The sequence below is a fragment of the Budorcas taxicolor genome, chromosome 21 (genome assembly GCF_023091745.1).
Source record: "Budorcas taxicolor isolate Tak-1 chromosome 21, Takin1.1, whole genome shotgun sequence".
Taxonomy (NCBI): domain Eukaryota; kingdom Metazoa; phylum Chordata; class Mammalia; order Artiodactyla; family Bovidae; genus Budorcas; species Budorcas taxicolor.
Window position 1 is genome coordinate 60,421,728 of NC_068930.1, and position 16,716 is coordinate 60,438,443.

The 16,716-nt window shown below is 47.2% G+C and overlaps 1 protein-coding gene across 2 annotated transcripts in view; it reads right to left on the reverse strand.

Moving 5' to 3' along the window:
- Positions 1-655: 655 nt before the first annotated feature.
- Positions 656-16,716, reverse strand: part of FBLN5 (fibulin 5) — a 92,450-nt gene continuing 76,389 nt past the window's right edge. For both annotated transcript variants that reach the window (XM_052659491.1, XM_052659490.1), the window contains 2 exons: positions 16,198-16,393; positions 656-5,999 (listed from right to left, as the gene is read on the reverse strand). In XM_052659491.1, the coding sequence (XP_052515451.1) occupies positions 5,838-5,999; positions 16,198-16,393 (358 nt within the window). In that variant the 3' untranslated portion in view covers positions 656-5,837. The remainder of the gene's footprint in view (positions 6,000-16,197; positions 16,394-16,716) is intronic.

The following is a 16,716-nucleotide window of genomic DNA, read 5'->3' on the forward strand; positions in this document are numbered from 1 at the left end:
GCAGAGTATTTATTAACTGAGTATTAGCAGTATGCTGGCTCGGGATTAGCTGGAAGAAGGAACTTCCTTCCCTTCCAGAGCCTACCCCATCTCTCCAGCTGCTCCAGAGGAGCAAACTGCTGCTTTTCCACGTGCCTTATGGTCACAAATTCTTGCAGCGCACCTGCAAGCTCTTCACCACTTACTTGAGAAAAGTCCTGGTTTTTTATGATGGAAAATGATGCCATGAGTCTTTAAAAGTGGTACTGAGGGCTCTGAGAAGGTTATACATTCCAAATTTCCAACAGGAAAAAAGCAGGAAGCAAGACGGGCTAGCTCTCCCCACTCTGGCTAGATTCTGAGCTGAAAGGATCCTCTGGACTAACTGTGGTTTTACTGAAAAATGCCAATTATGATTTCAATAGTGCCTTTGCACATAAAAACGCTGCCTTTGCTGCAGTGTTACTGGCCCACAGCTCTGCTTTTCAGAAAGACTGGGAGGATGCTCTGTGGAAATGCCAAGCTTGGAGTGGACACTTCTGTGGGGTCTCTTTCAATGTGGAACTAGAAGGAAACGAGACAAAGTAAGACAACAGAAAAATGTAAGGCTACAGGATAACTGTAAAGAGCTAATTTATTTGCAAATACCACAGCTTGGTTTAAATGATGGGTACTTTCTTGGTAAAAATTGTTAAGAGCAGAGAATGAAGACTGTAAGAGCGATCTGTGCTCCTCTTTACCACAGGGGGTTCAACCTGGTGCGGCGCTCTGTGACAACCTAGGGGGTGGGGGTGGGGGTGGGGCAGGAGGGAGGCTCACAGGGGCGGGGATATACATATAGTTATGACTGATTTGCGTTGTTGTACAGCAGAAACCAACACAACATTATAAAGCACTTATCCTCCAAGGAAAAATAAACTTAAAAAAGAAAGGGGCAATCCAAAATAGGGTAAGTTATAAATGGTTTGTACATTAAAGCTCAGAACTCAAGGCACGTGTTTGAAAGTATAGTAGCTATCTTGTGATAGAAGCCAGTTCTGCGACATCAAATGTATTCTCAGTAGAAAGTAGGAGAGCAAGAATTAGAAAAAAGGCTCAGTTGAAACCAAAACAACCCTCCCCAAACAAAAATTACTTTAAAATGACATTCAGCAATCCAGTGACTCTCTGGTGGTCTTAAATCAGATTAATAAATTACCAACTTAAATCTTGATAGATATCATAAGGATCTTAATATTTGCATCTATGCACAATTTACACCTACATTCACCTTACATTATTGCTCAAGAATATTTCAAATTCCTGGGAAAAAAGGACTGCTAGTCACCCCCTGTCAACATGTCTTTCCCTCTTTGAGAGGACACCAACAACAAAATAATAGATCATTCCTGTGTTGACACCTGTTTTCTCACCCCAACGATCAATTTCACTGATGGAAGCTGGCAAAAGCTCCTCACCAGGAATCATTAACAAATCAAAGATTCTAACTAGATGCTGTCATTCCCCCACCCAGGGCCAAAAAAAAGAACAAAACACTACCAAAGTAATAAATCTTATCTCAGTGCACTCCCTTTTGTCCTGAAGCTTCTTGGTTATTATTATTTTTTTTCTTACAAAACTTCTTTTAGTTATTTATGTCAGGGATTGTAATGAAGCTATCAGTGATCTGTTAAGTAAAGGCACTAAGAAATTTGAGAACAAAAACATCAACAAGAAGGAACAATCTGTATATCTGTGACAGGTGATGGGTATTGGCCAATTTCAAAACAATGCAGAGCTTTACTAAAAGTCTGCTTTTTTTCCCCTAGAGATGAAAACATTGCATTTCAAAGTGCATACCCACAGTATGTACCTCATATCCTAGAGAGAGAAAAAATCCATTCTCAGTATCCTAGAGGGAGAAAAATTTCGGCTAACATTGATTTTGTGTTTCCTTTCAGTGTATTTAGTAACTCCTAAGCAGAGGCTTTTGAACTGTGGTGTTGGAGAAGACCCTTGAGAGTCCCTTGGACTGCAAGGAGATCCAACCAGTCCATCCTAAAGGAGATCAGTCCTGGGTGTTCATTGGAAGGACTCATGCTGAGGCTGAAACTCCAATACTTTGGCCACCTCATGCAAAGAGTTGGCTCATTGGAAAAGACCCTGATGCTGGGAGGGATTGGGGGCAGGAAGAGAAGGGGATGACAGAGGATGAGATGGCTGGATGGCATCACCGACTCGATGGACATGAGTTTGGGTAAACTCCGGGAGACGGTGATGGACAGGGAGGCCTGGTGTGCTGTGATTCATGGGGTCGCAAAGAGTCGGACACAACTGAGCGACTGAACTGAAGCAGAGGCATCTTAGTCTAAATTTTAAACACGTGCCTGAGGATGTTCATGAGAATTTTGGTTGTATGAAACAGGTATGTCTTAATAATTATGAAAATCTAATCCAAATCATTTTGTTCACTGCTAAACTGCATCCACCACGATGTATTTCAGTTAGTTTTGTCTTGGAGGCTGCATCAATCCTTAGATATTCATAAATTTCTTATCAGGACCTCTATCTTATTCATCTCTCTGAATCCAGAAACTGGCCCAACCCAAGTGGACTGGGTGGATGCTTAACCAAACTGTGTTCTCCTCTTACAATGAAGACTTTTTACAAACAAGATTTCAAGTGTTGAGAGGGGGAAAAAGAATAGTTGCTCTTCGGTCATGTCATCTCTTTCTGGGGGACCCTCAGACCACCCTCTTGGGTTACACAGATGAAGAGTTTGTACATATTACAGTAAACAATCAGTACACAAAAATACATTGAAACCACCAAATAAACGAAGTAATCAGACCAGCTGAAAAATTTTCACCATCTGGGAAAATAACACTCCAAGCACCAAGACAGTTACCTAAGAAAATTTTTAAGTACGTTACTCAGGCCTGAGAGGCAACAGGTAGGTGGATTCCATGCCAATTAGAAAGTGTTATGATTGGCAAACCGCTGTAAAACTCTAAAAATGCAGTTTAATGGAAACACTGGCTGTCATCCCCAAAGTACATTTCAAGGAATCGCAGAACTTTAGAATTAAAGGCAGCTGAATGGAAGTTTTCATCCATATTGAACCCAGAAGATCAGGTGGCAACACGAGAACTTTTACAGGTATCCCAGTTCTTAATCTGGCATTTCTTCCACCACATAACCCTTCACTCTTCTGACAGAGCAGGGTTCATGCGCCAAGCTACCAGCCCAGCTGAGGTCGGGTAGAGCTGATGGGGTAGAGGGTGGGGGGAACAGGCATGGAATGCCCTGATACCTCAAGGTCCAAGGGAACAGCTAGCCCCTGCAAACTCGAGCAGAGAGGGGCACAGTGCTGAGATTTGAAGAGCAGACTTAACTCCTGGTCTTGTGAAAACAGTAACACCCAACTAGTCTCAAAGGGTGGCCGAAACCAACAGCTTTTTGGGTTCTGGGAGCCTCTGAAACTGTTTCCCAAATGTTTGGGGTTTAGCCCTACAGTACATACACGCTTTGCCCCAAGGCATCTTTCCCTTAATTTTTAGGCCCCAGTGTATTTTAAGGTAAATTGATCCCATATGCTTCTGATTCATTTACACTGAACTCATCAGGCTATGTTTGGAAAGAGCAATCTGAAGGCCAAGAAGCCCTTTGAGACTGCTTTTATGTGCCTTTTTTCTTAGAAACAGGAAGCCACGTCTTGACATGAACAAATAGAATGCAAGCCCTTGAGACTCAGATCTGGTTCCAAAGGTGGCCCCTCTGAAACCCAAGGGTCCTCAAATCATCAAGACAAGGCTGCCCCTCCTACTTTTTCAGAAGTTAAAGGAAACCTTACCCTCGTGGTGTTATGAGCCTGAATCAGTCCATTCGGAGTGGCTTGGCGCAGAGCTCACATAAGCCTTTGGTGTTCTAACTCCACACCCATTCCTGACACCTAGGACTCCAACATGCAAGGGGAGCCCCAGGCCCAGGGCCACCTCCTCTCTCTGCTCTGCGGAGCTGGGCCTGCAACCTGGCAAGTCGATGGGAAATTGCTCTTTTTATCTGAGCTGCAAAACTGGGCCGTTCAGTTGTTGATTTGTTGCTGGCGTTACTGTTAACATCACTTGAACCTGACAGAAGGGGCACAGTGGGAAATGGTTCGGAAAGGGTTCCTTTTAGGGAGGAAGAAATTAACATATCCCCTCCAGCGGCTGACCAGAACCAGGAAATGTTTAACTTTGCTTCCTCTCCTTTTAGTATATAAGAAGCCTGAGGTCTAAGTCAGGCAAGATGGGTTTTGGGATACCTGTCAGAAGTCTCAGCCTGCAGACTTTTGAACAAAGTCGTCGTTCTTTGCCCCAACAATTGGTCTCTCAATTTACTGACCTGTAGTGAGGCCAGCAGTGTGAGCTTGGACTCGGTAACAAGTTTGACCTCTGGGATGGGACACAAAGGCAGCTGTCCCAGTCCGTTCTCCCATCTGTGACCTGCTCTGTTGACTCCCTTTAATCCTGCCTGGGGTTCCAAGACTGAAAGGAATCCAGGTCACTGACTAGGAAAAAGACAACAAACTGTACAAGTAACTGAAAAGATGTTGAAGATAAAGTGGCCAGGGCTTCGTCCCACTTGTCTCCCTCTCTTTATACAATGCACTCTCAACTGCACCTACTCATGAAGTTTTTAAAATTCTTAGGCCCTACCTAAGAACAAGTAAATCAGAATCTCTGGGGGTAAGGCCCAGGAAGTCAAGTTTTTGTCTTGAAAACCCCACTGGTTATCCTACTACGCCGTCAGGGGTGAGGGCCACCGATTTAAAGCAACTTGAATACTTTCCTGTTCTGGAAAAGTACCTGGAAATAATCCACATCACAGAGGGTTTGATCATTGTCTTCTAATGAAATGGACTAGGATTTGGGGTTGATATTCTCCTCTCCCTCACTCCCATTTTGTTTTTAATGATGATCATACTCTCTGGAGAGCTTTTCAAGCCAGTACCCAATAAACTAAAGAGAACTAGAACCAACCCCAAAGGCTGAATCATCTCTCATGTCAAAATGAACCAAACACAAGATCTCTTCAAATATTTAATCAGTTTGGAGACCTCTGCCTTCCAACCCAGTTGGGTAAAAATTCAAAAGAAAGCATGATGAAGGGGTCTTCAAAGAAAACACTGGACTGAAATGGAGAGGAAGCTGGGTTTGGGAAGACAGAATATAACATGTGCCTTATGACCTTTTGAAGGCATTCTACCATGGATTAAAAATACTAATCATCATCAAAATGAACAAGAAAGGATTAAACAAATTATACAAATTTAAGGACAACTAAAACTTCTCTTATGGCTGAAAATACCAGACATGGCTTTGAAATAGACTCTTTAAAAACCTTTAGATCATTCTGTGGTTTCTTTCTATAGCCTTCTGTACATGCAAGAAGCAAGCTAGCTACACCTAGCATCCCCGGGAGCTTTGGGGGGCCTTGGCAAAGAAACAATCAGCAAGAGATAGAGAGAAGGCCTGGAGGAAGTGAGAGGAAATGGTTCACAGTTTTTGAACGTGGACTCAGACCCCGCAAACCTAATCTATTTTCTTTGAAAACTATGGAAATAAACTGAAGGCCTTGAAAAACACCGTCGATCTCAGGTCAGTGTGCCAATGATAATGCTTTTTGATAACTGTGTCGTAGAAACTGGGGAAGTATGTCCTTCAAAGTGATGGGTCTGTAATAATAGAGGCGTGGTTGGGACTCATGCTGACTCCTCAGGACACGTTCAGCCGAAAAGGCCTCCCATCTGTCTCACTCTTGAGCTCTCTCTGGTTTCTCCGCTTCTCTGTCCCTCGGTGCAGTTGGAGGCAGTGTCAGAGGCTGCGGCCCGGCGCTCAGAACGGGTACTGGGACACATATATCCGCAGTCGGATCACAGAGCTGCCTCTGAAGTTGATGACGGTGTTGACCGTGATCATTTCCAAGTCCAGTTGGATGTCCCGGGGCCCTTTGATGGGGCGAGTCATCACCAGGGTGGCACTGATGGGGCCCGTTTGCTGTGGATGGAACCGGGTATACTAGTTAGAGAAGGTCTGACTGGCTGAAGGAGCCAAGGGTAAGCTTGACTCTGGAAGCTGTCAAACAGCAGCAAATGGTACAGATGAGCCTGTTTGCAGGAACAGAAATAGAGACACAGAGGGTGGACACAGAGCGGGGAAGGAAGCTTGGGAGAAGTACTGATATATATATAGTATCATGTGTAGAATACATAGCGAGAGGCTACTGTATGGCACAGAGAGCTCAGCTCGGTGCTCTGTGATGAACACCAAGGGTGCTCATGAGGGTGGTGGGAGGGAGGCTTGAGAGGGAGGGGATATATGTATACATAAAGCTGAATCATGTTGTACAGCAGAAACTAACACATAGTAAAGCAATTATACGCCAATAATAAAATTTTTAGAAAAAGAAAACATAATGGTAGAAAGAGTGAGGAAAGCCTTCAGGTGACATGGCCTCTGGGACAGTCACCAAAGCCAAAGGTCACCTCCTCAGAGGAGCTTCTCTGCTCTTCCCATATTAATTCAGGTCCCTGTGACCCTCTGCCAGTGCACCCCCTACTTTACCAAGGAAGAAGAGTGTTCATTATCACGCATCATCATCCACGCTGTTTACCAGGTCCATGTCTGATGTCTAGGTCCATGCTAGACTGGGGGTGGGTTTTCCACCGCTGAGCCCTCCAGAACCCAGAATAATGCCTGGCACGTGGTAAATGTTCAGCGACTGTGTCTTGAATGAAAGAACAGACAGTTGCCCGAACTATGTGACTCCAGGCTGTCACTTCACCTCTCTGGACCTCCTCTCTAAAAGGAGAGTTTGCACCAGATCAGTAGTTGCCAAGTAAACAGCTCCATAGCACCTGGGACACTTTTTAAACTAACAATTCCAGGGGCCCATTCCAAGATTTTCTGCTGTAGTGGATTTTTTTTGATGCTGCCTGGGGAAGTGTGACTTGTTTACCAGCCTCCAGGTGGTTCCGAGTGCAGCCTCTGCTGGAGCTTCTGGCTGTACACACCACACCCCCCTGCCCTGCAGCTTCATCACTCTGTGAATCTATCTCTGTCGTCCTGATAACTTCGTGTGAGCTTTTTTCCTCCACTGAATCTTTTCCTAAAGTTTTGAAGGTGGTGAGGAGAGAAGATTGACATAAATGAGCTTCTGCTATGTGTGAGCACTCTTCTGGCCACTTTTATGTACATATTCTGATTTAATCACTATAAAAGCTCTGAAAGGCCTGGCTACTCAAAGTGTGGTCCTTGGACTAGCAGTATCAGCATCACCAAGGTACTTATGACCTCAGCACCCGCCTAAGGCATACTAAGCCAGAATCTGTATCTTAATACAATCTGCAGGTGATCCATGGGCACATCAACAATTAAGGGGTGCTCATCTAAAAGCACAGGACCCAGTCTAGGGACCCTCGCTGTCATACTAAAGGTATGTCTCGTTATCCTCTTGTTTTGTTGTTCCTTGTGAACTGAGTCTCCGTAAGTTAAGTCACTGCTTAGGGTCACTAGACCACTTACGGGCAGGGACATGGGGTTGCATTCCAATGCTTTTGACCACAAACTCGAGGCCTTTTTCACTGTACAACAATCATCAGAAAAGACTGATATGTGTTTTATTTCTCCCTAGCACTGCCCTAAAGGACAAATACTCAGAGGGCCAGTGCAATGGCCAGGGAGTAGGTCCCTGGGAAGGAAATAGCACAAGGGAACAGGACATGCTGGACAACCCCTTCCTACACGTTGCAGAGCCCAGCGCTATGTCCAGAAACAAAGCAACAAGCTCTGCAAAATCAAGAAACTTGGCTTGTTTAAAGCCACACCCGACATTTTATCTGTCTCCATGAAGGGAGAGCTCCCCATAAAGTTCTGGACATCCCCAAGAGCTGCCACAGGTATGACAAGGGCAGGGCAGGCAGACAGGTGCCACTCAGGTAGTGGGACCTCCCCTGTCCTCTGGGCTATCAGCAGCCTGACACCACACAACTTCCTCTTGGCATCAGCTCCCTCTGTTCCCATCAGCATCCGTGCAATTGGCACCCTCTCATACAGAGGATCGTTCCGACTTCCTTGTCAACTCTTGCAAAACCTTGGAGCCCTGGGCTAGGACTTCAGAGGGTACAGCCATACAGGGAAATGCCCAGGGCATTTACAGACCTAAATATCTCACCAGCTTTCACTGTTTGCACAAACAAAGGCCAGGGGTTGAGGACCCTGAGCTGTGGGCAGGCTTGGGCAAGCTGCAGAGAGTTGCAGAGCCAGGCACAGGGAGTGGGACAGCTGGAAACTTCCCAGTTGTTCCTTTGGACTGTCCTTGTAAATGTCTCCAGAGTGTGAGAGCATCACTGCCTCTTCTATTTGGAAGTAGTCTTAGAGGTCAACCAGTCTGATCCCCAGCAGGGTCAGATCTGCAGTAGCCTGAGAAAGGCCCGCCCACAAGCATACGGAGGACTCAAGTGCCTGCCAAGTTTGCTGAGGACAGATATCACCACTCCTCACTAGGCTTTTAGGGAAGACCCAGGGCATTCATGAAATGGGCCCCCTTGAGAGGCTCTGGTCATTAAGTGGACTTGGTGATCGCTTGGTACAAAATGATGATGGTGATGGTGGTCATGGTTGATACTCAGCATTTGGCTAAGACTTGGGCTTCCCCGGTGGCTCAGATGGTAAAGACTCTGCCTGCAATGTGGAAGACTCAGGTTTGATCTCTGGGTCAGGAAGATTCCTTGGAGAGGGGAAGGGCTACCCACGTCAGCATTCTTGCCTGGAGAAACCCCTGGACAGAGGAGCCTGGTGAGCTACAGTCCATGGGATCGCAAAGAGTCAGACATGACTGAGTGACTGACACTTTCCCTTTCTTTTGCACACATCTCCTTTTTAATCTTTATAACCCTACAAAGTAAGTAGGTTAAGTACATTAGCACATGGTACTAGAGCATCTGACTCCAAAAATCAAGCTTCTAGCCATTAAACTCAGATAAGTTCTCAGTATCTCTCCATTTCCAGACCATCCCAGACACTTAGTCTACTTGAGAATCACTCCTTTGAATTGTAAATGTTTGCCTGGTTGTTTTTCCCTCCCCTCATAATGTGGATTCCTTAGGGCAGAAGCCAAGTGTTCCTAAACTCTCAGAGCTGCTTATGTAGTGGAGCTGAATTAACGTCAGTGACAGAAGGTGGAGCGAGTCGCAGTGCCAGTGAAGGACCCGCAGGGGAGGAGCTTGCAAACAGCCCACCTGACCGTGTGTCTTCTTGGGCCTACCCCCACACAGGCTCAGGTTTGTCCTGAGTCAACCAGTGAGATGGCATTGTCTGACGCAGGGCAAGCAGCCAGGCCACAGCAAGTCAGCTTCACCTGGTCCCGTCACCTGATCTCCACGCCCTTTGGCACAGTTTGTGCCCCGTGACCATGCTCCTTCTTCCTGTCCTAACTGTCCCTAAGTCACCTGGCCAAAGCCAGTCACCAGTTGTCTGTCCAGGTCTCAGTGGGAGACAGAGTGCCAACGGGGGCTCATGAAAGGGATGTGTGTGTACGTGTGTGTGTACCTGTGTGTGTGCATGTGTGGATGTACCTGTGCACATGAGCAACTGTGTGAGTGTGTGTACATGTGTATGTACAGGCATGTGTGCATGTGTGTGTACATTTGTGGGTATGTATGTGTGTGGCTTGCCTGCTGTGTGAAATGAAGCTCTTCTTAGGAGACTGTAACACCATCAGTGACACTCAGGGTGGCAGAGCCTGAACAGCCATCAACACCCACCCCCGACAAGATGCTGCAGTCCCTTGGGCATCTCCAGCATCTCCAACCTCGCCAGGGCCCAGCAGCCCACAACCTCCTAACAACAGTAGCAGCAGCCGCAGAAATGACTCTACCAATACAATCATAATCAGTGCTTATTGGACACTTTCTATTGTGATTAGACGTTAAAGGAGAGTTATCTGTTATCTCAATTTTGGCTGAGACCCCAAAGCTAGACAAGTACTCCGCATCCTAAAGAGAAATGTGAGAGTATGTATAGATACTAGTGGCACATTGTCTGGGTTCTAATCCTGCGCTGGGATTTCCTAAGCTGTAAGATCGGGGGCAAGCTCCTTCACCTCTCGGTGTCTCAGTGCTCTCTGTAAAGTCAGGGAGAGCAAGCAAGCTCTAGCAGCAGTCCCCAACCTTCTGGGCACCAGGGACCGGTTTTGTGGAAGACCAGAAGGTGGGGGATGGTTTCAGGATGATTCAAGTGCATTACATTCATTGTGCACTTTATTTCTACTATTAGTACATCAGCTCCACCTCAGATCAGGCAGTAGATCCCGGAGGCTGGGGACCCCTGCCCTAGAGAACAGGGCTGTGAAGATGAGAGCAGTGATATATGGAAAATACTTGGCGTATGTCCCGCACTGTACAGGATCAGCTGCCACCGCTCTTTGTGTAGTTGCTCCTGCTGTTGTCATTCAGGACTTGAAGGCCATGGCCCAGCGCCAGATCTGTTTCTCTCTGTCACCTCCAGCCTGTGTAAGTGTATCAGACACACTTACCAGCCCCCAGATCAAGCTTTCAATGTGGCTCCTCTGAAGTTAAGGGTGCAGAGTGTGCACTGGACTCTCCCAGAGAAGAGAGCCCAGAGAGGCTGTGCACCACGCCGGGGGGAGCGGGCTGTGGGGAAGCTGGCTGTTGGTGTCCTGAAGGCCCAGTGCAAGGTCTGCCCGCCAGGGTGAGGCAACACACACACATGCAAACTTCTGAGAGAGCGGTTTGGGGTGGCAAGCAGCCAACCAGAGGCCCTCGCCCACACCTGGGAATGGTCAGTGCAAAGTCCTCAGGGAAGTCTCCAAAGAACCGACAAAGCATCCCATGAAAGCAAGAGCATTTGGGTCCCAGAAGAGAGCACCAGGTCCTGCCTACAATGGCAACAAGGGAGTAAGACCCTAGCCCCCCTCACCGCCTCCCTTCCACCATCTGTACCCCCAAAACCCCAGAGGAGGAGCAAGGTCAACACCATCAGTGAGGAAAGGGGAAGAGGAAGGCAGGAAAGAGGCCAAGCTGGCGGGGAGGGTGGGGGGAGGCGGGGACTTTACACTGAAAGACTCGGTGGTTGGCTTCTACCTAAAGCAGCTGGGACTTCTGATATGGGGGAGAGAGACAATTCAATAGTAACTGAGAGCATCTGTGAATCCGATGGGCTCCGGATGAGAGCTCACCCAGGTGTGTGCAGGTTCAAGATAGCCAGAGGAGAAATAGAAAGCTATTGAAAGTTTCATCCTGCTTGTTTGATAAAAAACAGCTGCTCTGTGCTCCAGGCACTGGGTTAAGTAGATGATCTCATCCAATCCCAGAGAAGATACTATCATTATCCCCTCTATACAGATAAGGATGGCTTCTCTGGTGGCACTAGGGGTACAGGACCTGCCTGCCAATGCAGGAGACATAAGACATGTGTGTTCGATCCCTGGGTTGGGAAGATCCCCTGGAGAAGGAAATGGCAACCCACTCCAGTATTCTTGCGTGGAGAATCCCACGGTCAGAGGAGCCTGGCAGACTACAGACCATAGGGTTGCAAAGAGTCGGACACGACTGAAGTGACTTAGCATGCACAGATGAGGAAACTGAGGCTCAGAGAGGTTAGAGTGTGTGTCCAAGGCCATAGGGTTGGTAAGTTGTATAAGGAAATGAGGTGGGTCAGCCTGGCTCCACAGCCCACAACTGCGTGGCCTCCTGAGGCGGGCACTGCTGCTTTGCACAGCGTGGGGAGGGAAACCCTATCTCCTCCTGCAGGGAGGCTGCCTGGCTTCACAGAGCCCCTACACCGGGCCTGTCTTCTCTTCCCAAGAGCAGCCTTTAGGACCTTTCTAACCAGGATCCAGCTTCCCATCCCTAAGTTACCTCAGCCATTCCCAGGGCAGGTCTATGTGCCCTCATCCCCTTTGTGTCATGGCAAAAGGTCAGTTTTCATTCCAATTCCAAGGAAAGGCAATGCAAAAGAATGCTCAAACTACTGCACAATTGCACTCATCTCACATGCTAGCAAAGTAATGCTCAAAATTCTCCAAGCCAGGCTTCAGCAATACGTGAACCGTGAACTCCCTGATGTTCAAGCTGGTTTTAGAAAAGGCAGAGGAACCAGAGATCAAATTGCCAACATCCGCTGGATCATGGAAAAAGCAAGAGAGTTCCAGAAAAACATCTATTTCTGCTTTGTTGACTATGCCAAAGCCTTTGACTGTGTGGATCACAATAACCTGTGGAAAATTCTGAGAGAGATGGGAATACCAGACCACCTAACCTGCCTCTTGAGAAATCTGTATGCAGGTCAGGAAGCAACAGTTAGAACTGGACATGGAACAACAGACTGGTTCCAAACTGGAAAAGGAGTACATCAAGGCTGTATATTGTCACCCTGCTTATTTAACTTCTATGCAGAGTACATCATGAGAAACGCTGGGCTGGAGGAAACACAAGCTGGAATCAAGATTGCCGGGAGAAATATCAATCACCTCAGATATGCAGATGACACCACCCTTATGGCAGAAAGTGAAGAGGAGCTAAAAAGCCTCTTGATGAAAGTGAAAGAGGAGAGTGAAAAAGTTGGCTTAAAGCTCAACATTCAGAAAACGAAGATCATGGCATCTGGTCCCATCACTTCATGGGAAATAGATGGGGAAACAGTGGAAACAGTGTCAGACTTTATTTTTTTGGGCTCCAAGGTCACTGCAGATGGTGACTGCAGCCATGAAATTAAAAGACGCTTACTCCTTGGAAGAAAAGTTATGACCAACCTAGATAGCATATTCAAAAGCAGAGACATTACTTTGCCTACTAAGGTCCGTCTAATCAAGGCTATGGTTTTTCCAGTGGTCATGTATGGATGTGAGAGTTGGACTGTGAAGAAGGCTGAGCAGCAAAGAATTGCTGCTTTTGAACTGTGGTGTTGGAGAAGACCTTTGAGAGTCCCTTGGACTGCAAGGAGATCCAACCAGTCCATTCTGAAGGAGATCAACCCTGGGATTTCTTTGGAAGGACTGATGCTGAAGCTGAAGCTCCAGTACTTTGGCCACCTCATGTGAAGAGTTGACTCATTGGAAAAGACTCTGATGCTGGGAGGGATTGAGGGCAGGAGGAGAAGGGGACAACCAAGGATGAGATGGCTGGATGGCATCATGGACTCGATGGACGTGAGTCTGAGTGAACTCCGGGAGTTGGTGATGGACAGGGAGGCCTGGCGTGCTGCGATTCATGGGGTCGCAAAGAGTCGGACACGACTGAGAGACTGAACTGAACTGATCCTCAGTTGAATAAATGCTAACAAATTAGAGAGAGCAAACCACATACAGCTCAAAGTTTTGTGAGTTTCAAGGGTCCCCTTGTCGCAGTAACAATCCAGGCACTAGAGGAAGCTCACAGGAAGGGGCCCCCCTCCTGGTCACTCACCTGCAGAAGACGACCTTCCTCCCCCACCGTCACGGGGCAACTCTTACAAGTCAGCTATACGGGGAACATTTGGATCAAGGGGATTTCAGTAGGTGGTGACCTGGCCAAGACAAGGCCACTTCCTACAGAGCTTCTATTCTGCTGGGGTAAAAACTAAAGCAGCTGACATAGGTGATGGTATTTTAAATCCCCGAGAGGGGCATCTTTGTACCCTATGATTGGGACCTGCTGTGTCTGTACGGACGACAGAGGCCAGATTGGAGAGTGCTGGCAGGCTGGGCTTATGCTCAAGGGGGCAGCAAGCCCACAGGGGCGGGCAGAGGTGGGTTCTGCTGGATGTTCATGGCTGATGGGAACACAGGAAGGACTGACAGAGACGCAGCTCCATCTGTTTCATCTTGAGAAGTTCCTCTACCCTCAACTCATTCCGTCTTTTTACAAAGCCCATGACCCCACTAAACTGTTCTACAGATGCTGGGTCCACAGGTGCGTTATCACATGTGACCTGGCCCTGTTAGAGTCTTGCCAAAAACATATTAGTGAGGAAAAAGACATGATACTCGCTCCTGAGGCCTTTGCTAATCTGTTCTAATCCTGCTTCTGAAACCTCTCTGTTTTCAGATGGTCCCAGCCCCTGAGGCAAAGACTGGAAGACAGGGGCTTGGGAGAGGGCGAGGAGAGCTCAGACTCTTGGTTCTTTCACCAGCCCACAGGCTGAAGCTGTGAACTTCTGAGTCCTCCACACGGACCCTGGAGGATCACATACTGTGTTCTTTAGAAATGCAGATTCCCAAGGTGAATCATGGCCCCCAAGGGTATCAAGTCCTAATCTCTGGACCCTATAAATATTACCTTATATGGAAACAGGATCTTTGCAGATAGGATTAAGTTAAGGATCTCAACACAGGGGGATTATCCTGGATTATCTGGGTACGCCCTAAATACAATGACAAGTGACATTCTAAGAGACAGGGGGAGATTTGATACACACAGAAGAGGAGGAGGGACTGTGACAACAGATGCAGAGATTGGAGTGGTGTGGTCACAAATCAAGAAAGACTGGCAGCGCCAGAAGCTGGAAGAGACAAGGAATGGATTCTCCTCTGTAGCCTCTGGAGGGAGCACGGCCCTGCTGACATCTTGATTTCAGCGCGTGCGTGGGTGTGCTAAGTCACTTCAGTTGTGTCTGACTCTTTGACCCCATGGACTATAGCCTGCCAGGCTGCTCTGTCCATGGGATTCTCTAGGCAAGAATACTGGAGTGGGTTGCCATGCCCTCCTCCAGGGGATCTTCCCGACCCACGGATGGGACCCGCATCTCTTACATCTCCTGCATTGGCAGGCAGGTTCTTTACCACGAGCGCCACCTGGGAAGCCCAGAGCAGTGGGTGGATTCTAGCCCAGTGACAATGATTTCAGACTTCTGGCTTCCAGAATAAATTCCTGTTGTCCTAAGCCACCAAGCTGGTGACAATTTGTTACAGCAGCCATCAAAAACCGATACACTAGGTCTTAGCCCCCATCTTCTGAAATAAATTCTCTAGAGAGGAAGTTCTGGGATTCACTTTTCCAACAAGCATCCAAATTCACGCTGAAATGTGAAAAACATAGCTGTAAGACAGTGGGCTCCAAAGACATGTGATCACTCCAGAGGCTGAGGGAAATGAAGCTCAATAATAGAAATGGTACAGTATCACATGTGTGTAACTTACAAATAGGCAAATACATTTAGGATGTGTGCTCTAAAATCTGTTCCTGATAAATCCACATCAATTTATCCTGATATGGCTAAATCGATGCTAGCCAACCAAACTTTCTACAGTGACAGAAATGTTCTATATCCAAGCTAATACAGCAGGCACATGTTGCTACTGAGCCCCTGAAATGTGGTTAGTGCAACGAAAGAACCTAATTTTTCATTTTGCTTATTTTACTTCATTTTCATTAGCTTAAATTTAAAGAACCATATGGCTACTGTGTTGGACAACACAGGTGGAGCCCACTTCTTTGAGGAATGCCTTGAAGTTCACAGCTATGTAAGTGCCATGAAGGCAGGGATTCGGGACCGTTTTGTTCATTGCTGTAGTCAGTTTCTAGAAGCAAATAGTAGGGACTTGATGTGTGTATGCTCAGTTGCTTCAGCTGTGTTGGACTCTTTTGGGACCTCATGGACTGTAGCCTACCAGGGTCCTCTGTCCATGGAATTTTCCAGACAAGAATATTGGAGTGGGTTTCCTCCTCCAGGGGATCTTCCTGTCCCAGGGATCGAACCTGTCTCCCCTACAGCTCCTGCATTAGTAGACAGATTCTTTACCACTGAGTCACCTGGGAAGCCCAGGGACTTGAAAGAATATACATATATAGACATAGATATAGATATGTCTATATCTGTAAATATAACTGAATCACTTTGCTGTACACCTGAAACTAACACAACATTGTAAATTGTCTATACTTCAATTTTTTAAAAAATGGTTAAAAAAAATACAAAGAATTGCAGGAAGAAAGAGACCTACCATTGCACCTTGGCCTAATTTCTCATTGCATAGGTAAGGATCCTGAGGCTCACAGAGGGGGAGCAACTTTCTCAAGGCCACTCAGAAAGTGAGAGGAACCAAGACAGTGGAGTCCTAACTCCCATCTGCTTTCCCCTCCTGCCTCCACACCCACCCCTCCAAACTGCACTCTGGCCTGTTTCTAGAAGCACACTCCAGGCTAGACAAGAGAACACCTTGCGGAAGATGGTGACCGCCACTCAGACCCCCTCTTACCCGCATATAGAATTCTCTGCCCTCATTCCCAGACTTGATCTGGAAAATGTAATAGGCCCCAGGGTAGCGGGTCGTTGCTTGCATTTGGAAGATGTCAGCGGGAACAGAGCGTCCTGACACCACGTCCATATCCCGGTACAAGATGGTGAAGGGCTGGTCTCTGCAGCCAGGATTCTCCGCAGGACACATACAGCGGCTGTCAGGAAGGGAAATCATGTGAGAAAGTGGCAGATCCTTTCCAGATGCTGGTTGTACCTACCTCTGTGCTTGAAACATGGGAAAGGAGGATACCCCATTTCTACCATCCAAATGCTGTGACTGTGGGGGCCCTCTCCTTCTGTCTCTGGTCTAAAAACTCTCCAGCGTGTAGGTGAGCCCTCTGTTTCCTAGAGAACGGCCTGTTCTGGCCAATCAGATAGCCCTGCTACTAAAGCATAAACCTGAGTTGTCTGGTTTTCAGAACACTGGGACATCCTGAAATGTACTTCATGTTGGTCACATACTTAGTTGGCAAAAGTG